The sequence below is a fragment of the Cetorhinus maximus genome, chromosome 12, assembly GCF_964194155.1.
Source record: "Cetorhinus maximus chromosome 12, sCetMax3.hap1.1, whole genome shotgun sequence".
Lineage (NCBI taxonomy): Eukaryota > Metazoa > Chordata > Chondrichthyes > Lamniformes > Cetorhinidae > Cetorhinus > Cetorhinus maximus.
The window spans coordinates 16,728,477-16,752,706 of record NC_135890.1 but is presented as its reverse complement, the minus strand read 5'-3'; the positions used below and the strand labels follow the sequence as shown (position 1 = coordinate 16,752,706).

The following is a 24,230-nucleotide window of genomic DNA, read 5'->3' as shown; positions in this document are numbered from 1 at the left end:
ACTTAATACTAATTTGTTTGTTATCAAGCTGGGTCCCACCAAAAAATTCTCATGCCTTTGGAACTAGGAGCTTCCACCTGAACTAGTTGTTGTCCAGAGTGAGGAATACTTACCTCTGTTTGCATGTGTGGGTGAGTTGGTACCAACTGGTGGGCACATCACATCTCTTGTGCAGCTTTTCCTGCTTAGTACCCCACAACTGGCCCTCCTCTTTACCAAACACATTAAATAATGTGAGCCCCCATGAGTGACAGTAATGGTGCTGAGGATATAAGGTGAAACACCGTCACCAGGATGGTTCATGAAAACTAAACAACCAGTAGGGAAATAAAACACTAAAAAGAAAATAAGAAAAATAGTCAAGAACTGGCTGAAATACACATTTTAATCTTACTATGTTCACCACATGATCTTCAAGACACCCACTGTTGTCTTGAAACCCTGAATGGCCCTGCCGTATGGGTATCATTAATGTTTGGCATCCTGCACAACAGAACATTGGAATTTGTGATGTACTAGGCTGTTTGAATTAGATGCTTCCATTGGTACTGGTCCTAGTCCCACCCCTGGAGCTACATTGGCTGCAAAGTTGGCTGAGCTTCAGTGGGCCAGAGTTTTCACCATTTTTCCTGGCTACAGGATTACCATCTCAAATTGGATAGGTTGTGGAAAATTTAGACTGAAGTGTCCAAGTAATCACAAGCACCTGAATTGACAAACTCATTTGTCTGCTAATTTAATACCAGAGAAGTTTCTGAGTCTGAAGGCCGGAATTTCCTCAGAACTACTCTTACTTTGCCAATGTAGCTTTGTCAGAAGTGTGATGAAAAGCTGTTGCATGTAAATGGGGTTCTGAATCAAAGTTGATGCGGTTACAGCAGTATTGGGAGCAGCTCCGAGGAAATTCTCATCCAAGCATTTGAATTCTGCAAACTTTGTATCAAAGGGCCTGAAACTGAAAATAATCATTCAATTGAAACTGAAAATTCCAGTGATAACTCTGTGACACATAATGATCATGACACCAGATTAAAGTGAATATTTCATTGCAATCCTGCTATTAGTTTTTGCATCTTTCTTTGTCCCACCTGGACAGACCGAGCACCCCGCTTATCTGCTCTGCTTGTCCAAATTGCTTTCAATCTCTTATATTGCCTTAGTGTAGGAGGGCACACAATCAAGTTTCAATTCATGACTGACACTCAACAAATCTGTATCATTAAACCATTGTAACGCCATCTATCAACACAATCACTTACTAATACACAAGGATGGGTTGTACGAAGGGCACATAACTGTCATCGGTAATAAATTCTGCAAAGTGTAGCAGCACTGGGCAGCTTTCTTATGCCAGGTCATGCTTCTGTTACTGATCTGTGCATGCGTTTCCTATTTAAGCCTGTGTGAGCATCATATTTTCTACAGATGAAATGTTCAAAGAAAAATGTTGCCACTGATATATTTTAAGTGCAAAGGGAAAAAAGATTCTTGATTAATTTATCTATCTGGATAAATTCTGCCAGCCTTTTTATCATAAGGGAGAAAAGGTGCTTGTCTGATTAATTGCAAGCTTCAAATAAGCAGACCTTTCAAAAAGTGATAAAAGGAACTATACAAGTACCTAACATTCTGAAGGAAATAGCTCCCAAAACCATAATCCCACAGATATAATGAAGGATTTATAGATAGGCTGAGAAATGTAAACATTACAGTTTTTCAATATAAACAGGAATCTATGAATAAGAATGAACATAGTTTTGAAGCAGATCAACCTAATCACAATTAACTGGTCAACAGGGACCAGTTTGCAGATAATTAAATGTGTATTAACCCAAGCTGAGAGATTTCATTTTGATGGCCAATTAACAGTAAAACTATCATCAAAAAACATTAGATGCTTGGAAATAATTGCTCATCACATTGTCTTTGAAAAATGACTTTGAAAGTTGAAGTACAATTGTATAACATAAAAGTATTATGTGGTAATTTAGCCAAAGGTATTGCACCGGAACAAAATGCAAATGACCTTTTGCCTTACTTTAACCAATGTTCTCCTCAGTGCTCTTTTGGCCGTTGACCCGCGGAAAGGTTTCATGACATTCGTGGCCATCTAGTAGCTCTTACTGTGATCTTTCAAATGCCTAAGCAGTGAGCCATAGGTGGGCTATTTACCTACAGGAGTGTTAAAAAGTCAAATACTTTCTGGTCTTCACATCTTGCACATTAACATTTTCCAGCAGAGATTACTGGATAATGATCAGAAGTGCAAATCCTGACTATTTCCCCCTTCCTGTCCCAGGTGTGCTAAAACCAATAGCAGCATGACTCCTTTTACCAAGATCACCTAATATCATACAGCAAGATTTTCTGGCCTGTTTGGGTCAGAACCATACTAGAGAGTGCATTTATCCACCGATGCAATAGGGGCATTCTTTGAAATTAACTGATATGGAAAGAAAATTGTTTAAAATTAACTCATTTGGTTCTAAATAGGGGAATTGGGGGTTCTTTAGCTTCTAAAGATGCATTCTTGGCCTTTCCCATTTGTTAAAGTCATTGCTCTGATTTTAGTGGCTGTGGCAATGACCCCATTCACTGGCCAGAAAGCTGATGGCAACTCTGCCACGGCCATTTGCAGGAACCATGATGGGACTAAACGCCAATCAGGCATTTAACTGTCTGCTAACAGGGTTTCCAGGCCTTTGAAGGTGAAGATCCCGCCTCCAGTGACACCATGTGGAATGGTGGCCGTTGCTGGGACTAAAGGAGGGCATTAGCAGGATCCAGCGATTGAGGCCCACAAAGAAGGTGAGTGGCGTGGGCTCGCCAGGGCCAATTAGGCAGGCCCTGGTGAAGGGAGGGGTGGAGTCATTGTGGAGGGCAGGGGTGCTCTTCCAACATGGGCTTCCCTTGCTGCAGGGTGTCCTTCTGTGGGGCACAGGGAGCTCGATCAGGAAGCTCCCACTCCAGAGCCCACAGAGAGGCTGCCAGGGTATACCTGGGAGTCGTACCTAGCACAAAGGAAGATGGTTGTGGTTGTTGGAGGTCAAACATCTCAGTTCCAGGACATCACTGCAGGAGTTCCTCAGGGTAGTGTCCTAAGCCCAACCATCTTGAGCTGCTTCATCAATGACCTTCCTTCCATCATAAGGTCAGAGAAGGGGATGTTCGCTGATGATTGCACAATGTTCAGCACTATTCGCGACTCCTCAGGTACTGAAGCAGTTCATGTCCAAATGCAGCAAGACCTGGACAATATCCAGGCTTGGGCTGACAAGTGGCAAGTAACATTCTCGCCACACAAGTGTCAGGCAATGACCATCTCCAACAAGAGAGAATCTATACCATCACCCCTTGACATTTAATCGCATTACCATCTCTGAATTCCCCACTATCAATATCCTGGGGTTACCATTGATCAGAAGCTGAACTGGACTAGCCATATAAATTCTGTGGCCACAAGAGCAGGTCAGAGGCTGAGAATCCTGCGGCGAGTAACTCACCTTCTTACTCCCCAAAGCCTGTCCACTATCTACAAGGCACAAGTCAGGATGTGATTCAGAAATCCTGCCCCCAGCTCTGTCTCCGGTTATTTTCAGCACTGTTGGAAAGGGGCTGGGTTGGGAACTGATGTCTCAGCAAACGGAGGCAGGCCTATTAACCTGGCTTTGGTATCAGCCCATCACAGGCCTGCTGCCCCATCCGATTCCAGGCCATCCCAGTGTCTGCTGGATGAAAATCCCACTGGCTGGCACTGCCAGGATGAAGGTTGGATCGCAACGCCGTGAAAATTCTCAATTCCTGCCTCCATGATGAAAGTCTGGTCTATCTTCTCTATGTCTACCCTATCAAGCCCCTTCATAATTTTAAAGTACCCTATTAGGTCACTCTTTTTATGGAGAAATGAATCCCAGCCTTATTGAATAATGAAAGGTTCTTGCTATAGCGCTGTTTCCTGAATACAGTTATTATTTTGAAGGGACAAAGGTGGAAGCAAAAAAATTCCATACTACTATTCGAAGAAGAGCAGGAAAGTCCTGGCCAACATTTATCCCTCAAACGGATTATCGTACAAATATGTCACTGCTGTTTGTGGAACCTTGCTCTGAAAATTACCTGCATTTCCTACATTACAATAGCGGCTACACTTCAAAAGTACTTCATTAGCTGTAAAGCACTTTGGGACACACCAAGGTTGTGTAAGGTTCCATATAAATGCAAGTTTTTGTTTTAAAAAAGAAGTAATGTCATTGATACTGCCTCTTAAGAGAGTCACGTCTTCGGGCTCCTTTTAATGAGGGAATCTTGTCATCCAAGCTATCTGTTAAAGAAAGATTATTGCCTGCTCCCTTGTAAACAATGAGTCACCTCTCAACCTGATCATGTCATCAACAATCATTTAAAAAATTGCAAAGTAGACATTTTTTTAAAAAAGCTTTTTTAAAGGCAAAGTTGGAACCTTTTGATTTTTTTAAAAGCCAGCCCTGGCGGTGTGAGAAGAGAGTCTTTAAGTAAGAACAGAAAATGCTGTAAGCACTCAATAATTCAGACAACATCTGTGGGGAGAACAGACAAGTTAATATTTTACAAGTTAATATTTTAGTTGTGGACACTTCTTAAGAAGTGATGGAGGTCTATAGCTGAAATAGTAACGTAATCATTGTCTCGCCAGATGCTGCCTGACCTGCTGCATGCTTCTAGCATTTACAGTTTTTGCTTCAGATTTCCATTTTCTGCAGTTATTTTGATTTTTAGCCTTTAAAGTAAGCTTTCCTTTCAAAACATTGGACAGGCCTGAAGAGCTTAGCAGAGATATTCTGTATAATTGCTCATTATTAAATATTCTAACATTGCAATAATGCTTTGTGACATTTCCTTCTGCAAACCGGAATTTCACCTATTAATCTATAGCCAAAGAATGTCAGCATAAGTGTATATATTTATGTACTTTATATACGGAAACAACTTCGCCCAAGGCCCAGTTATGACATGAGTCACTGTGCAGAAAAGTAGATTTGTTTTTTCGACATAATCAAATTTAATTAGAGAAAACAAGGTGCAGCAGAGGATGTTGGGAAGTCTGAGAAATGTTAATGCATTTTTGGTCGCTTGCTGCTGTGGGAAGATGTAATAAAATGGCTCCCTCTGGAGGAGGAAATTGCAATTTATACAGCAATGAAATTTGATTCAAAAACAGAATTACCTGGAAAAACTCAGCAGGTCTGGCAGCATCGGCGGAGAAGAAATCAGTTAACGTTTCGTTCTAAACGTTAACTGATTTCTTCTCCGCCGATGCTGCCAGACCTGCTGAGTTTTTCCAGGTAATTCTGTTTTTGTTTTGGATTTCCAGCATCCGCAGTAGCTTTTAGCTTTTTGTTTTTATCTTTATGAAATTTGATTCTCAGTTCCATTAGGAACCATTGAAACTTAGAATCTCACAACACAGAGGGAAGCCATTCAGCCTGTTGTACCTGTGTTGGTTCTTTGAGAAAGCTACCCAATTAACCTTACTCCATCCTCCCTATAGACCTTCACAATTTTGAAGCATTTATCCAATCCCTTTTGAATGTTACTATTGAAGATGCATCCACCTCCTTTTATATAGGCAGGTTCTCCCTGGAGCATAATGGTAAGAGAAAATGTCTAAAATAAAAGCTCACGGTATGTTAATGTTTTAAAGATACTGTGTGCACATGGTCAATTGGTGACTGCCTACAGCCCTTTCGGTGCTGAGGCAGCAGCCGAAACCTGATTGGGGAGATTCAAGCAGGGGTAAGAGAGGTTGAAGATTGGGCAGAGGACAGCGTGGTTGAGGGTTTGTTTTTAGAGAACGAGGGTATGGTGGTAGCACTTTTGAAATGGAGGAAGAAAGAGTACCAGAAGAGAGTGAACCATTTATAAAAATCCTCCCATGTGAGGATCAGGAAGAGAAGTTGTGTGTTCAGCAATTTAATGAAAATGGGTATGAGGGGAGTAGCAGGTAGGTCTTGTGAGCAAGATGAGCTTGGAGAACGCATGAAAGAATTAGAGATGACATGAGGAAAAACATTTTTACGTAACAAGTGCTTAGGATTTTGAATGCACTATTTGATAGGGTAGTGGATACAGATTCAATAGTAGCTTTCAAAATTGGATAAGTACTTGAAGAACCACCTAGAAGGACAAAGGCAACAGGTGCATGGGAACACCACCTGGGAGCTCTGCTCCAAGCTACACACAGTCTTCACTTGGAACTATTTTGCTGTTCCTTCACTGTCATCAAGTCAAAATCCTGGCAGCACCATGGGGAGAATTTTCTCCCCGTCGTGCGGGTTGGACAGGAGCAGGCGTGGGCGCAGCTGACTGCCGCTCGCGATCGGCTGCGTGCTGCCATTTTACGTGGGCGGGCCAATTAAGGCCCACCCAGCGTGACGCGCGCCTGGAAGCACTGAGCACTGCCTCTGCGGGTGGGGGGAGGAGGGAGAGTCGGGGCCTGCGCTCTTTCGCGCATGCGTGCAAAAGAGCGCGGAAATCTCCCTGAGGCACAGAGCTCAGGGACTTTAAGTTCATTGTGAAAACCTGAAAAAAAAGATTTGAAAAAATTAATCGGACATGTCCCCTCATGTGACAGTGTCTCATGAGCTGGGACATGTCTATGAATTTTATTAAAAACGTTTATTCAAGTTATAAAACTTTCATGAAACCTCATCCCGCCCATGGATGAGGTTCCATGAAAAATGCGAAGGCCGTCTGGGCTCTTCGCCTGCCCCCCCGCCAACCTTAAGGTTGGATGGGCAGCCCTGAGAATCAGTTTAATTAGTTAATTAATGGCCTTAATAGGCCTTTGACAGTTTGGCGGGCGCGCAGTGGACCCTGCTGCTTGCCCGCTGAACTGAGGATTGGAATGATGCGTGGTGGCATCGGGACGCATGCCCAACGTGACCGCGCATCATTTTATGCGTCGGCAAGCGGCGCCCGCCCCCGCATACCAACCAGAAGATTCAGGCCCATGGATGTGCCTACACAAGGATTGCAACAGCTATAGAATGTGGCTCGCCAACATTTTCTCAAGGGCGATTAGGGATAGCAATAAATGCAGGCCTTGCCAGTGATGTTCCATGAATGAATAAAAAAATGTTTCCTTCTGTACCTTACTATTCTATGATTCTATGAGGAAAGATAATATAACTACTAGAGAAAGGTGTATTTTCAGGGCTAGGGTTAGAAGCACCTGGGAAAGCCTAGGCTTGGTGGCAAGTGGCTGAAGTGACAAGATCAGCAGAATGGTGGTCTCGATCATGTGGAGGGTATACAACAACATGGACGGGTGGGCTGCATGGCCTCCCTCTGATTTTTAGCTTCTCTGTATGATATTAGTGACAAAAAAATCTTTTGAACTCATTGCAATTTGATGTTGAAGGTGAGGATGGTAGGGGCAGAAGGGTATAAGGTAACAGTGAATAGTGAGAAAAGATGAGGGGAGCACAGCAGAGTTGAGACCTGATAACGTTTGATGTGGTGCAGCCAGATCTGGTGATGGAAGATTAAACCAATTGGGTGCCAGATAAATTCTAATGTGCACCCCTGGGCTTGGGGGCAGCAACCAGGATGGGAACAAGTAACAATAAAAGTTAGAGCTGGGAATTCTAAGTACTGTCCTGCAGTGTGTCAACTTTGCTCTGTCAATAGTAGTCTAGCTTTGAGGTACATAACATAGGCTGTCACAGCAGTGCGGTACAGAGAGAGTGCTGCACTGTCAGAGGTATCATTCTTTGGATGAGATATTCATCCTGCCTCCTGTCGCCCAACCAGATGGAAGGTAAAGCTGTAAAGGGCTGGTGGAGGGATGACATGCAACAGCCACAGGACCCTTAATCATCTGTTACAGTTCAAAGGGTTTTTTAGTCACTAATATCATACAGAGAAGTTACAGGGGAGTCTGGACTTCTTAGCACTGACCCAGACAGGGAAGATAGGAGAGAACAACAGGTAAAGGAATAGAGTATTATCATGCTGAAAACTCATAACTGAAGCAGGAAATGGGTCAAATAGCCTGTAGGCAATTTCTCTTGAAAAAAGAAAAGAAAGTGAATAGGTTTTAAAGAAATATAAAGATGATTTTGAGCAGGCTGTGAAAAGGCATTGGAAAGCCAATAGCTGAGTAAAACAGCTCCAAAATAAAAAGGATTGAACATAGGATGAGATCTTTAATGTTTTGCTATGGTAAAGGTGCTCTATACATGCAAGTTGTTATTGTGTGACTCTGGACAGCAATCCCATGTCATACTTTACCTATTATGCTGTAGGTGGAGCCAAATAAGGTGCTTTAACATGAGCTGCTCCAACAGTCTTGGTCAACAAATCAGTACTTAATTAATGCTTTTAATCATGGCTTACGCTGTTTTTAAAGACAGGTTTTTTGTAATTAAACCATTTCTACTTCCAACTCCACTGACATTTATGCATCATAAAACAAGAGGAAGAAGAAACCTCTATAAAAGCATTATACAGCCTGTAGCATGTTTGTTTTGCTGCTGCTTAGTTACAGTGCAAATAGATTTATCCTTGAGGACTGCAGCAGTGTGCAAAGCAGCACAAATAGAAAAATGTCACTTTACTTCCATGGAAAACAAGTCATGTGAGGCACTGACATAAATATGAACACAGAAACAATGATGATTTGCAAATGATTATTTTTTTTTAAATTCAGAAAGCAGGGTGAAGGAACAAGAGTCATAATGCAGGACACCAGCAAGAGAGAGGTAGAAAAAGACCTTTGCATTTATTTAGCTGTTTATCATGTTCCCAGTACATCCCACAACACTTTACAATAAAGGAGTTTACTTTTTGAAATGCAGTTACTGTTCTTGTGTAGACAAAATCTGCAAGCAACTTGCTGACCATCAGCGAATTTAAAAAAAAATATTCTCAGGATGTTGGTGTCACTGGCAAGGCCAGCATTTTGCAGCATTTGTGGAGAAACAGAGTTTGGTTCTAAAGAAGAGTCATATTGGGCTTGAAACGTGAACTCTGTTTTTCTCTCCACAGCTACTGACCTGCTGAGGTTTTCCAGCACTTTCTGTTTTTATTTCAGATTTCCAGCATCCACAGCATTCTGCTTTTATTAAGACCAACATTTATTGTCCATCCTTATTTGACCTGAGAAAATTGTGGTGGGCCTTCTTCTGCAGTCAGTGTGGTGAAGGTGAACTGTGTGAGATGAGGAAGATGCGCCTCAGAACAAGGGAGTCGAAGGCTACAGAAGAGATCGGAGATCCACAGATTTATATCCAGAAGTACAAAAAAACCTTCCTAGATAGGACTGGTGGATACTACCGAATTAGAATTTACTCTGTTGGTTGCTAGAACATGGAGAGATGTGGAAAAATTGTACGGACTACAAATTGCTGTCAGTAATGTTATTGTACAAACATTTAATACATTGTAAACTCAATCCTTTTGTCTTTTGAACCCATTTGAACTGCCTGCTTCAGAACCTTCTTGAGTAACTTATTGTAAAATTCTATGATGCAGGAAAAAATTCTGCAAGTTTTCTATCCTCATACTTAGCTTCCTATTGTTTTAACTTGTGTTGGCTGATCATTGCGTAATAGTTTAATACAAAATAGGTTATTTTAGCCAAAACCTTCATCTAAACTTACTGCGATTCCATTGCCGCCATGTTCGCCAGCTTCACCCTGAAATAAAAACAATCATAACCTCAGCCTCGATCAGTAAGTAACACATTGGGATATTACAATGTTTTTACAGCACAGAAACAGGCTCTGTGGCCGAACAGTTTCATGCTGGTGTTTATGCTCCACACGAGCCTCCTATAATCCTGCGTGGTTTGATTCCTTAGTGGTCTATAGATATGGTTAGATTTCATTATAATATTCAGAGTTCCTCATGACTGACCAGTCTCCCCTTGTTAGGGTGTTGGAACTCGTTGTTGGATGGACTCTTTCCCTGCACTTTTACGTTAACTTTTGAAGGCATTTTCAATGATTTGATAAATTTCCACCTGGCCCTTCCCTTGTTCAAAGGCACAGTATCTGATCAAGGGATCTGGCATCGGGAAGGGCTGCCCTTTCTACCGACATACCACCTCCCCCCACTAGCCAGTGACTCCCTCCCCACTATCCCCACCCTGCAAACACTCACCTGTGGCCCATGTCTCTCATCGATCCTGTGCCACTGATTGATTGGCAACTCTTGGGGAGTGGAATTTCTGCCCCCGGGGGTCCTTGATCTTGGGGAAGGCCTGCTGTAGCTAGCTAAGTGAAAAGCACTTAATATGGCAGGCCTTCCCAACACAGGCAACACTGGGCTCTTGCTGGCTCTCCAACCAGCAGGCAAGCAGCCCATTGTCTGGATTAGATTCTACCCGTAGGAACAGGGGTAGAGCATTCAGTGTCAAGCCTGGTCTACTGCTATTCAATCTCATCCTGACTGATCTGTACCTAAATTCCATTTCCCCACCTTTATTCCATATCCTTCAATACCTTTCTCAACTAAAAATTATCTAACTCAGGACAGGATTTTATGGTCCCGGTATGCTCATTGACTTTCGGTGGGACAGGATGATACAACGACGAGCAGCACTGGAAAATCCTGCCCTCAGTCTTGAAAACTCTAATTTTCCTCTAGTATCCACAACCAATCCTTGAACATCAGTAATGAACTCCAAATTCCAACTCAAATTCACTGTACTATTGCCCTCCAAGGCTTTCAGGGTTAACATTATTTCCTTCCAATGACTTATAGCACCTTCCAAATCAGGGTTGGTACTGAAAGTCATTATTGCAGAAACAAGTAATTCCATTGAATGGGTTCAGGTCACATTATAAACCACAAGGAGATTATAGTTGGAGTCCCCACTGTTCAGGGGTTATGTCAGGAAGCACTTCCTCATGCAAGGCTTAATGAAAACCTGGAACTCTCTCCCCAGAAAAACTGTTCAGAGTCCGGGAGTCAATTGAAAATTTAAAAACTGAGATTGTTAGATTTTATTCAGGCAATAGTATTAGGGGCTACAGAGCCAAGGCGGGTAAATAGGGTTAAATTACAGATCAGCCCTGAAAAATTTGGATGGCTGAAAAGGCTTGAGAGGCTGAATGGCCTACTCCTGTTCCTATGTTCCCTGTGGCACATCAACTTTTATTGACTGCGAACAAATGTCACGGGGGATATCAAATGGCTCTTGTTCTTCACAGTAACATCTACTGTGGGGTATCAACCATCATGACCTATTTACTGTAAGTGATAACTGGATCACTTTACTGAAAAATCAACCATATATTCAGATACAACTGGAAGGGAGTTAGCAACTCCAATCTAAGGGCCTTAGATGGCACTTAACACAACTCAAGCTTCACTATCGCAGATTATATCATCATTTCAAACAAGCCAGTGTTCTCTACAGACCCGAGACTACACATAAGTACAAACCTTCTGTCCTGCAGGACCTCTGGCCCCAAATAACCCCATTGATCCTTTTGATCCTGGCTCTCCTTTGTGACCCTTGACAGGAAACACAAAAATAACCATAGATCATTAAACAACCACGTACCAATCCTGAAGCAGATCCTATCAAATAAGAGAGCGTGGGAGGAAAACAAGCCTTTCAGCCAATCAAGCCCAGACCTTCTACAAATCATGAACAATCAACCAACTCATCGACTCTATCTTAACCACCCACCACCCCATCTGGAAATGATCTGTATAAATACGGACAAATAAATAGGCCGATCTTCAAAAAAAATTAAGCAAAATTTCAGATTATTTATCCATATTCCCAGTCTGGAGGTACTGGAACATTGCAATAAGTTCTCTGATCCCACTTTCGCAGCAGAGAATTACACTTGAAGGGAGTGTAGGCCAGATCCTTTTCAGCGATATTACAGTCCTTTCTCTAATCCATGCTCCATGTAACTGAGTCTGCTTGGAGTGGAGGATTAGTGAATTTACCTGAATATATCCCATGCAACATTTGATCATCTCAGTCTATACCTGTCCCCAATAACATTAAATTCTGCATTGACTGCTCTTGTTGAGAATTTGTTCCATTTATATTCGCTCTTCTGAAGGAAACATCTTTCATCTAACATCTAACATCATCTGAGGTTTTGTGCCTTTGTATTTTTTTTAAAATTGCTGAACTTTTACAGGCTGGTTGAGTGACTCCTGATTGCTGTAGAATAACATTGTCTATTGTGTCAAAAATGATAAGCAGCTTACTATTTATAGGAAACAGCAGGTATTAGAAGCAGGAAGAGGCAATTTGGTTTGACAAACCCACCCTTTATTGACTGATTTCAACCCGGTAACAGTGAAGACAAGGAATGAAATCTTCACCTTAAGTCCTGGAGGTCCATCTTCACCTTTCTCTCCTTTATCACCATCGAACCCTGGTGGACCTCTATCACCCTACAAGAAAGGAAGCTGCATGGTTAAAAAAAAAGACATCCATAGATTCCATTAAGCTTGCTCATTCAACAGGGCATGCACAATGTGCTCTATCATGAACTCCATTAAATAAATTTGATCTCTTGAGATAAAGCTCTGTGAAGCTACTTAAGCAAAACATCAAACTCCTATCTAGCCTTCTATCCTACATTATAGATCCTTGACCAGTTTCCTTTCATGGCATGAGATTCCCCAGTCCCAGCTGCTAAGGAGCCAACATGTTTGTGCAGCTTTTTGTTATCTCTATGGGTACTGTATTAAAGTGTCAATGTAGGTTTTGTGGTCAAGTCTTTGACGTGAGGCTTGAAACCACAATCTTTTGGCTCAGTGATACCATTGAGTCAATGCTGACATCTGTTAACCTTAGAGGAAAAGATTGTTTCAATTTCAATTGTCATCTTTGGCTTATTAATTGTACATTTGTTATGAAAGATAGATAGATTTCTATCTGCTGAATATCTATGCTGAATTTCTCAGAATTGAATGTACCAAAACAGGCACTATGGAGAAGGAAATCTTAGAATCACAGAATGATACAGCACAGAAGTTGGCCATTTGGCCCATCATGCCCATGCTGGCTCTTTAAAAGAGCTATTGAATTATCTCCATTCCCCTGTCCTTTTCCCATGATGCTGTAAGTTGTTCCCCTTCAAGCCTTGTTTCACTTGAGAAATGTTTAACGTAACTGGAGCAGTAACTGGAAAGGTCTAGTAATCAGGATCATAGAGGGACATAGATAAGACAATATTACACAAATAGAACACGCTGCTCTGAAGAAGGATCATGCGGACTCAAAACGTTAACTTTCTTTCACTCTCCACAGATGCTGTCAGACCTGCTGAGTTTTTCCAGCATTTTCTGTTTTTGTTTCAGATTTCCAGCATCTGCAATATTTTGCTTTTATCTCAGAACAAGCCAATGTTTCCTTACTTGCTCTCCCTTGTCTCCTTTGTATCCCTGAGGTCCAGAAAAGCCTTGTGGGTCTCCCTAAAGGAAAGAAATATAAATCATTATTGTTATAACAGATTCCTTAAATCCTTTTCAAAGGCAATTAGATAGTTGTTTGAAGAAAGGGGAATATTAAAGCTTAACAGGATCAAGATTGGATTAGGAGTAAAACAGTGGCAAAGACTTGTTAGGCCAACTGGCCTGTTACTACACTGTAAATGTATTCTAAAAGATAGTTTAGAAACAATTCTACCACAAGTAGTTACCTTATCACCTTTGATTCCTGGTATCCCATTAGCTCCCTGAAATGCAAGCAAAAACACATCGGCACGAAGCATTTCTTGACTTATTCTGAACTGGAGAAGATGGAAATTATTTATATCACAGTTCATATGGAAAGAGAGTGATTAAAAAGGGTCATAAAAAGAGGAGAGGGAGGTTGAGAGATGGAGGGATTGTGCGAAGGAGCTCCAGTATGTGGGGTCTGAAGGCATGACCACCAATAGCGGGATCAAAGGAGGTAAGGATGGGCAAAAGTTACAGTAATAGGGAGGTTCAAGGCCATTAAGGGAATAAAAAAAATGAGGATGTGAATTTTAACTGGAAGCTAATGTAAGTCAATGACGACAGGGGTGATGGACAAGCAGGACTTTGTGCAGGACGAAATACAATTGGCAGAGGTTTGATGACCTGAAGTCAATGGAGGATGGGAGGTCCTTCAGGAGAACATTTGAATCGTTGAGTCTAGATGTGACAAAGACTTGAATGAAGGTTTCAGCAGTAGATGGGCTGGGGAAATTTAGAAGCCTTAAGAAAGAGTTATAGTTGGACATGGTGTAATGATGCTTGATGTCAATCCAGTAATGATTCAGAGGTGAGGAGGTGCATATAGCATGGCTGATTTAAAAGTTACAGGGAACAAGAGCAGGCAGTTCAGAGGAGCAATGACCATAGTAGAAGTGATAAAGAAATAGTGCAGTGCAAACAGGAGGAAAACGCAGCTAAATTACAAGAAATCCACTCAAAAACAGACAAGACAGTAGGGATCTTAACCCCAAGGTACAAAGTTGGGGAAGGATCCAAACTTCTCCTATGTCCCAGAAGTCTTCGGGAAGACTTATTAACATCCTGGGCCCCCCACACAGGTGGGATCCCTGAAGGGAGCCTTCTTAAATAAGGTTGTTACTCTGACTCCCGATACCAAGCAGGGTCAGACACAGTTTATGGGAGCAGACAGTAATTGCGTTACATTGAAGATGAGCCAGGATTTTCACCAAGTTGAAAATTCCTGCATTCAAGCATATTGCGAATGAGCACCAGGCTGATTAGCCAAAAGTTAACCTGTAGCAGTGAAACCAGTCATTAATAGGAATGGAGGAGGGGGAACTGGATGAAATTAAATTAAGTCACACCCCTCCCCCACATGTCCCCTCTATAAACTGAAACAGGTACATTGTTTCTAAGTAGAAGCACCCTAAGTTGGATCGTGTCTTCAGTGAAATACCACTCAGAACATGAACAAGAGTAAACGAGACTGCTTGCAATGAACTTAGCACAAACTGGTTACAATCTTCAAATGCTTAAACATTAACCTCGCCAGAACTCAAAGATGTTTTTGGTGTCAGTGAAGGATAAATTATTCAACTTTGCAGCAATATTTGATGCACTCTGCTAATTGGAGGCTAGAAAGGAAATTTAAATTGCAACAGGAATGCTCAAAGGATTTTCTTTCTGACTTTATGGACCAGAGTGGTTGTTGGGGTTAGGGACGGGGTCGGGGTAATGTTCCAGGGGTGTGTCAGTTCTGGGAATGACACTCTTTCCTTAGCATGAGAGCAACAGCGAAAATAGCAGAATCCAGCAGTGGAAGTCTCAATTAAACATTCACACTGCATGCAGGAAAATGTTCACAATTACCATCACTCTTTGAACCAATATACCAAAGGCATATAGAACCTGGCACCAATCTGTCTCCATCTAGCTGCACACACAGCCACTGGAGATTCACCTGGTTACCAGATCATCTCTAATCACCAGTGCTGCATTGCTTCTGTGTTTAGTAAAGTAATGATTAAACCATTATAAATTCCGCCTTTCTGAGGAGTCAATCAATTCAAACTGTTTCCACTGGTTAAGAGGGTCAGTAGCCAGAGAATAAGGATTGGTAACCAGAGGATACCGGTTGGCAGCCAGAGAACAAGAGAAACATTTTCAGGACAAATAGGAAAGGGCATGGGACTGGAACTAATTTGATTGCTCTTTCAAAGAACTGACACAGACACATTGGCCCGAATGGCCTCCTACAGTGCTATGTGATTCTATGAATTAATCACTAGGACCTTTACTTCACACATTCTGCTGAAGTTTGTACCTTTTCTCCTTTCTGACCAGGCAATCCTTTCAGACCCTGTCAAGAGGACATAAGAAGCATTTTTTTTTAATTAACTGGCCTCTGTTACTGATGAAAAGCAAATATGACAGAACAGTACGTCTGATTAGTGGAATCTGACTAATAAGCAAATAAGTAAAACTCAGAAAGGTACACTCAGAATCTATGCACAGAGCTCCTATGACACATAAGTTATATGTCTGTGCTCTTGCAAGTTATATTCCACACTTACAAAAGCACAGACCTTCCAAAGATTTAACATAATAGCATTAGTGGGTTTTTAGACTGTCTTGAAACTTTTCCCCACCTTAACTTTCTTCCTCCTCCCCTGAAGATATTGACTCATGCTGGGTAAACCTCACAGGCCAAGAGACAACTGGAAAGGGTGGCAAAAACAGAAAATGCTGGAAAAACTCAGCAGATCTAACAGCATCTGTGGAGAGAAAAACAGAGTTAACGTTTTGAGTCTGTACAACTTTTCTTCAGAGCTAAAGAGAAGTAAAAATGTGATGAAATTTATTCTGTTTAACTGAGGGGGTAGTGGAGCAGGTGAAGCTGGATAGAAGGCCAGCGACAGGTGGGGGCAAAGGAGAGATCGCCAAATATGTCATGAACAAAAGGAAAAAGGGGTGTTAATGGTAGTGGCACTGGCTAAAGGAGGTGCTGATGGTGGCATTAAGGTCAGAAAGCAGAATGTGATAATAGCATTCACCTGCTCCACAACCACCCCCCCCATAAACATTATAAATTTCATCGCATTTTTATTTCTCTTTAGCTCTGAAGAAGAGTCATACGGACTCGAAATGTTAACTCTGTTTTTCTATCCACAAATGCTGTCAGACCTGTTGAGTTTTTCCAGCATTTTCTGCTTCTGTTTCAGATTTCCAGCATCCGCAATATTTTGCTTTTATGGACAGGGTGGCAGCAGTAGATACAGTGTGTATTGGCAAAACATTCTTTCTAACACTAATGGCAAAGAAGTTTGACACCATCCAGGACAAAGCAGCCAGCTTGATTGGCATCCCATCCACAAACGTTCACTCCCACCACCACCGACACACAGTAGCAGCAGTGTGTACCATCTACAAGATGCACTGCAGGAATTCACCAAGGCTCCTTAGAGAGCACCTTCCAAGCCCAGGACCGCTACCATCCTGAAGGACAAAGGCAGCAATTAGATGGGAACACCACCACCTGGAAGTTGCCCTCCAAGCCACTCACCATCCTGACTTAGAAATATATCGTCCCTTCACTGTCGCTGGGTCAAAATCCTAGAACTCCCTTCCTAACAGCACTGTGGGTATACCTACACCACATGGACTGCAGCGGTTCAAGGCAGCAGCTCACCACCACCTTCTCAAGGGCAACTTGGAATGGGCAATAAATGCTGGCCTAGCCAGCGACACCCACATCCCATGAATGAATTAAAAAATGGAATATAGAGGCTTGGGACCACAAGTAAAGTTTAATTTCGTGTCTGCATTCATTTTTAAAGATCTCAAATTGCTTTTACTAGTAAGCAAGAAATATACATGGAACGAGGACTTAGTTACCTAGTCTTGTAACATCATATTGGTAGGACTCAGTGGCTGCATGTAGCCCGCAGGCCACAGGACCTCCCTGCCTTAAGGAACTCAAGCAGAATAGCAAATGAAGACGTACAAGGGTGCTTAACATGCTGAAATTACTATTTTGGAGGTTTTTTACTAGGAAGGACACTAACAATATAACATTCAACTTCAAGCATGTGTCATTTATGCTGTGGGGCTTTGAGGCTGGCGAAGCTCAGGTTTCAAGAAACTAAAGAAACAGAAATTCATTAAGCCCCCTCCACCCCCTGCCCTTAATATGGTTGAACTACACTTAAGACAATTCAGCAAACGAGGGAGCAGATGCTAGAATTATTCAGAGTTATTTTGACAGAGTCAATGAATGAGGAGGTTCCGAGAGACTTAAAATGGGCATATGTAGCTCCCATATTCAACAAGGGAGATAAAGTCATATCTTCCAGCTGCAGGTACATTAATCTGATCATTAATCAGAAAATTAATGGAATCCACAATGAGAAACAAAATGGAAGAACATGTGTATGGAAAAGTCCTGATAATGTTTTTCTATTCATTCTTGGGATGTGAGCGTTGCTGGCTGGGCCAGCATTTATTGCCCATCCCTGATTACCCTTGAGAAGGTGGTGGTGAGCTGTCTTCTTGAACCGCTGCAGTTCATGTGGTGTAGGTACACCCACAGTGCTGTTAGAGAGGGAGTTCCAGGATTTTGACCCAATGGCAGTAAAGGAACAGTGATATATTTCCAAGTCAGGATGGTGAGTGTCTTGGATGGGAACTTCCAGGTGGTGGTGTTCCCATGTATCTGCTGCCCTTGTTCTTCTAGGTGGTAGCAATCATAGGTTTGGAAGGTGCTGTCTAAGAGTCTTTGGTGAGTTCCTGTAGTGCACCTTGATGATGGTACACACTGCTGCTACTGTGCGTCGGTGGTGGAGGGAGTGAATGTTTGTGGATGGGGTGCCAATCAAGCAGGCTGCTTTGTCCTTGACAGTGTCAAGCTTCTTGAGTGTTGTGGGAACTGAACCCATCCAGGCAAGTGGAGAGTATTCCATCACAATCCTGACTTGTGCCTTGTTGGTGGTGGACAGGCTTTGGAGAGTCGGGAGGTGAGTTACTCGCTGCAGGATTCCGAGCCACTGATCTGCTCTTGTAGCCACAGTATTTAGATGGCTAGTCCAGCCCCATTTCTGGTCAATGGTAACCCCCCCAAGGATGCTGATAGTGGGGGATTCAGCAATGGTATTGCCATTGAACATCAAGGGGCGATAGTTAGATTCTCTCTTGTTGGAGATGGTCATTTCCTGGCACTTGTGTGGCACGAATGTTACTTGCCACTTGTCAGCCCAAGCCTGGATATTGTTCTGGTCTTGTTGCATTTGGATAGGGATTGCTTCAGTATCTGAGGAGTGGCGACTGGTGCTGAACATTGTGCAATTATCAACGAACACCCCCATTTCTAACCTTATGATGGAAGGAAGGTCATTGATGAAGCAGCTGAAGATAGTTGGGCCTAGGACACCACCCTGAGGAACTCCTGCAGTGATGTCCTGGAACTGAGATGATTGACCCCCAACAATCACAACCATCTTCCTTTATGCTAGGTATGACTCCAACCAGCAGAGAGTTTTCCCTTGATTTCCATTGACTCCAGTTTTGCTAGGGCTCCTTGATGCCACACTTGGTCAAATGCTGCCTTGATATCAAGGGCGGTCACTCTCACCTTACCTCTGGAGTTCAGCTCTTTTGTCTGTGTTTGAACCAAGGCTGTAATGAGGTCATGAACTGAGTGACCCTGGTGGAACTCAAACTGAGCATCAGTGAGCAGGTTATTGCTAAGCAAGTGCCGCTTGATAGCACTGTTGATGATCCCTTGCATCATTTTACTGAGCATCAAGGGATGAGGGAGTGGTAAATGGGCAGGTTGGATTTGTCCTGCCTTTTGTATACAGGTCATACCTGGGCAATTTTCCACATTGCTGGGTAGATGCCAATGTTGTAGCTATACTGGAACAGCTTGGCTAGGGGCATGGCAAGTTCTGGAGGACAGGTCTTCAGTACGATTGGTGGAATATTGTCAGGGCCCACAGCCTTTACAGTATCCAGTGCCTTCAGCCATTTCCTGATATCATGTGGAGTGATTCGAATTGGCTGAAGACTGGCATCTCTGCTGCTAGGGACCTCAGGAGGAGGCCGAGATGGATCATCCACTTGGCACTTCTGGCTGAAGATTGTTGCAAATGCTTTATCTTTTGACCTGATGTGCTGGGTTTCCCCAGCATTGAGGATGAGGATATTTATGGAGCCTCCTCTTTCACAATTGTTTAATTGTCTACCATCATTCACGACTGCATGTGGCTTAGATCTGATCCGTTGGTTGTGAAACCACTTGGCTCTGTTTATCGCTTGCTGCTTTTGCTGTTTGGCACGCAAGTAGTCCTGTATTGTAGCTTTACCAGGTTGACACCTCATTTTTAGGTATGCCTGGTGCTGCTCCTGGCATGCCCTCCTGCACTCTTCGTTGAACCAGGGTTGATCCCCTGGCTTGGTGGTAATGGTGGAGTGGGGATATGCCGGGCTATGAGGTTACAGATTGTGATTGAGTACAATTCTGCTGTTGCTGATGGCCCACAGCATCTCATGGTTACCCAGTCTTGAGTTGCTAAATCTGTTCGAAATCTATCCCATTTAGCACAGTGGTGGTAGTGCCACACAACATGATGGAGGGTATCCTCAATGTGAAGATGGGACTACGTCTCCACAAGGTCTGTGCAATGGTCACTCCGATACTGTTATGGATAGATGCACCCACGGCAGGTAGGTTGGTGAGGATGAGGTCAAGTATGTTTTTCTCTCTTGCTGGTTCCCTCACCACCTACTGCAGACCCAGTCTAGCAGCTATGTCCTTTACAACTCGGCCAGCTCGGTCTGTTGTGGTGCTATCGCGCCACTGTTGGTGATGGACATTACAGCCCCCCATCCAGAGTACACCCTGTGTCCTTGCCCCACTCAGTGCTTCCTCCAAGTGGTATTCAACATGGAGGAGTACTCATTCATCAGCTGGTGGTGGGGGGTTTGGGGTGGGGTGGGGGGGGGTGGGGGGGGGTTGTGGGGAGGGTGTTGGTAGGGGCAGTATGTGGTAATCAGTAGGAGGTTTCCTTGCCCCTGTTTAACCTGATGCTATGAGATGTCGTGAGATCCGAAGTCGATGTTGAGAACTCGCAGGGAATCGCCATCCCGACTATATACAACTGTGCCGCCACCTGTGCTGTCCGGTGGGAGAGGACATACCCAGGGATGGTGATGGTGGAGTTTAGGACATTACCTGTAAGGTATGATTATGTCAGGCTGTTGCTTGACTGGTCTGTAAGACAGCTCTCCCAATTTTGGCACAAGCCCCCAGATGTTAGGAGAATTTAAGGGCTGAGCTTGCTGTTGTCACTTGTTAGTGACTTGCTCGGCCATTTCAGAGGACACTTAAGAGTAAACCACATTGCTGTGGATCTGTGGTCACATGTAGGCCAGACCAAATAAACTTGGCAAATTTCCTTCCCTAAAGGGCATTAGTACCAGGTGAGAATCAACAATGGTTTCATGGTCATCATTAGACTGTTAACTCCAGATTTTTACTGAATCTGCCATCTTTCATGGTGGAATTCGAACTTGGATCCCCAGAGCATTACCCTGGGTTGCTAGATTACTTGTCCAGTGTCAATTCCACTACGCCACTGCCACCACCACCTCTCCCACAAAATGACTGTCAAAACAATTTTAGAATGGATGAATCTTGCCTAATCAACATGATAAACTTTATTAACAAGGTATAACCTGAAGGAAGTTAGTGAGAAAAGCAGACGCTCCGACGCACAATCTTTCAAACATCCTTGAATATGAAGGATATGCCAGGTGATTGGAAGGTGGACATCCTTACAGTCCTGTTAATCATCACTGGGTCAATATCCTTATGAAATTCCCTACCTAGTGCCACATTACATGTTAGAGTGGAAGCCTTCATAATATCTGCCATCTGATTACAGGGTAACCCCAACAGAGACAGAGACTGAGAGCACTGTATCCTTGTGACTGCAGAGTGCCGCTATTTCTGCAGGGCAAGGAAAGTAAAGAAAGGAGAAATTATTTTAAAAATATATATATATAATTTAGGATCCTGACTTCTGAAAAAACACTGCTTTGAAACATTTCTGCTCATATTGATTGGCCACTCACATCCCAGCAACTTACCATGAGTCCTGGGACACCAGTAGATCCAGGAGCACCATTAACTCCCTAGAAATTTATTTTAAAAGAACATAAGTTAGTAATGGACCTGTAATGCAATCTATAGTATGTGTGTTTAATATTCCTTTCTATGTTCATTCAGCATATTGAGTATGTAACATTCATTGACAGTGGGTTTCTGACATGACCAGTATGAGACATTCTGATTCAGACAGAGCACTGAAGAAGGAATTTTATGAGCTAGCTTGACTGCTGATATTGAAAACATTTTATCCTTTAATGAAATCATTCTTTTTCATTCAACCTAAGACTAGAAATATTGTAATACTTAAACAGGTTTAAAACAAGAAATTTACTTCTACAAGGGAATACTATTTCTATCAGTAGCAGGATTTCTACCATGCTCTTCAATGCAGCTGAAAATATTACATAATTTGGGCTGTAACCTAGCTTTGATGTATTATCCCTTGTTTACGATTACTTTGTACAGTTAAAATACACTATAGTTAGTGATACCCTCCCATATCTCAGAGAGAGGAAGGAAAATAGAGAGAGAGAGATGGATAGAGAAAGAGATTGATCGAGAGAGAGAGGCAGAGAAAAGCTGAAAGAAGGAGTGAAAGATAGTTAGGGAGAGAGATGGATAGAGAGGGGCCAAGGGATAGAAATGGATAGAGAGGGAGCGAGAAGAGAAAGAGAAATAGATAAAGAGAGAGGTGGATAGGGAGAGAAGAAGAGAAAAAGAGAGTGGTGGACAGAGAGAAATATATACAGGGAGAGGGAGAGGGACAGTTCTATAGACAGAAAGAAATGTATAGGGGAGAGAAAGAGAGAGAGAGATGGATAGAGGAGAAGAATGAGAGATCGCTAGAGAGAAGTTGAGGGATGGAGAGAGAGGGGGTGAAAGAGGGAGGGAAGAAGTGATGGATAGAAAGAGAAAGGGATGAAGGGAGAGAAGGAGAAAGATAGAAAGAGTGGTAGAGGTAAAGAAGAGAGGGCGAGAAAAAGGTTTTAAATGGAAGAATCTCACCTTACGACCAGGAATGCCTCGGGCTCCTCTTGGTCCTTGGGCCCCCACTCCGATGTCACCCTGTGATAAACAATAATAATTTATTTATTTATTATGATTAAACAATAATAATAAATTGAAAAGTACACCAGCAGATAAGGCCAGATTTTGCAAAAATAGTAAAAAGACAGAACTAAAGTCTCTGTATGCGAATGTTCATTGCATTCGTAACAAATCAGATGAATTGCCAGCACAAATAGAAATAAATATGTATGACCTGATAGCATTACAGAGATATAGCTGCAAGGTGAACAAGGCTGTGACCTGAATATTCGAGGGCACTTTACATTTCAGAAGAATAAAAAGCTAGGAAAAGGGATAGCCCTGTTAATTAAGGATGACATTAGTATAATAGTGAGAGATTATCTTAGTTTTAAAATTCAAGATGTAGAATCAGTTTGGGTAGAGATAAAAACTAGCAAAGGAACAATGTCACTGGTGGGATAGTTTATAGCCGCCCTAACAATAACTACACTATAGGACGGGGTATACAGGAAGAAATAATGGGATCTTGTAAAAAAGGTATCACAATAATTCTGGGTGATTTGAATCTACATGTAGATTGGATGAATGAGATTGGCAAATATAACCTGGAAGATGAGTTCATAGATTGTATTTTGGACAATTTCTTAGAGCAGCACATTCTACAGCCAACCAGAGAGCAGGCGATTCTAGACCTGGTAATGTGCAATGAGACAGAATTAATTAATGACCTCATAGTGAATGAACCTCTAGGTAGCAATGACCATAACATGATTGAATTTGAGGATGAGAAGTGTAGGTCTAATACTAGTGTTTTAGACTTATACAGACAATTACAAGAGTATGAAGACAGAGCAGGCTAAAGTGAACTGGGAAATTAGGTTAAAGGGTAGGACAGTAAAAATGCAGCGGCAGACATTTAAGGAGATATTTCATAACTCTCAGCAAAGAGACATTCCAATGAAAAAGAAAGATTATGAGAAGGATGCACCATCTATGGCTAACTAAGGAAGTTAAGGATAATATCAAATTGAACGAAAAAGTGTACAATTGTGTGAAGATTAGTGGTAAGTCAGAAGATTGGGCAGAATTTAAAAAACAGCAAAGAATGACTGAAAGGAATAAGGAAAGATAAATTAGAGTATGAGAGAAAGCTGGCTAGAAATATAAAAACCGATAGCCAAGAGTTTCTACAAGTATTTTAAAAGGGAAAGAGTAACTAAAGTGAGTGTTGGTATGCTAGAGAGTTAGACAGGGGAATTAAGAATGGGAAATAAGGAAATCGTGCAAGTGATGAACAGATATTTGTGACTGGCTTCACTGTAGAAGATACAAATACATCCTAGAAATACTTTTAAATAAAGAGGCGAAAGGGATGGGGGAGATTAAAACAAGGAAAGGGTACTGAGAAAATTATTAGAACTAAAGGCTGACAAGTCCCCAGGACCTGATGGCCTGCATCCTAGGATCTTAAAAGAAGTAGGTGCTGAGATAGTAGACACAGTGGTTGTAATTTTCCAAAATTCCCTTGATTCTGAACAAGTGCCACGAGGTTGGAAAATGAATGTAACTCCTCTATTTAAGAAAGGAGGGA

The 24,230-nt window shown here is 42.3% G+C and overlaps 1 protein-coding gene across 1 annotated transcript in view; it reads right to left on the bottom strand.

The window, feature by feature from the left end:
- The window catches only part of LOC144688027 (uncharacterized), a 72,627-nt gene that overhangs the window by 34,387 nt on the left and 14,010 nt on the right, over window positions 1-24,230 (bottom strand). The window contains exons 3-10 of the mRNA XM_078554679.1: window positions 22,616-22,675; window positions 21,589-21,633; window positions 15,767-15,802; window positions 13,662-13,697; window positions 13,378-13,434; window positions 12,337-12,408; window positions 11,431-11,502; window positions 9,642-9,677 (exon numbers count right to left, since the gene is read on the bottom strand). Coding sequence (XP_078410805.1) covers window positions 9,642-9,677; window positions 11,431-11,502; window positions 12,337-12,408; window positions 13,378-13,434; window positions 13,662-13,697; window positions 15,767-15,802; window positions 21,589-21,633; window positions 22,616-22,675 — 414 coding nt within the window. The remainder of the gene's footprint in view (window positions 1-9,641; window positions 9,678-11,430; window positions 11,503-12,336; window positions 12,409-13,377; window positions 13,435-13,661; window positions 13,698-15,766; window positions 15,803-21,588; window positions 21,634-22,615; window positions 22,676-24,230) is intronic.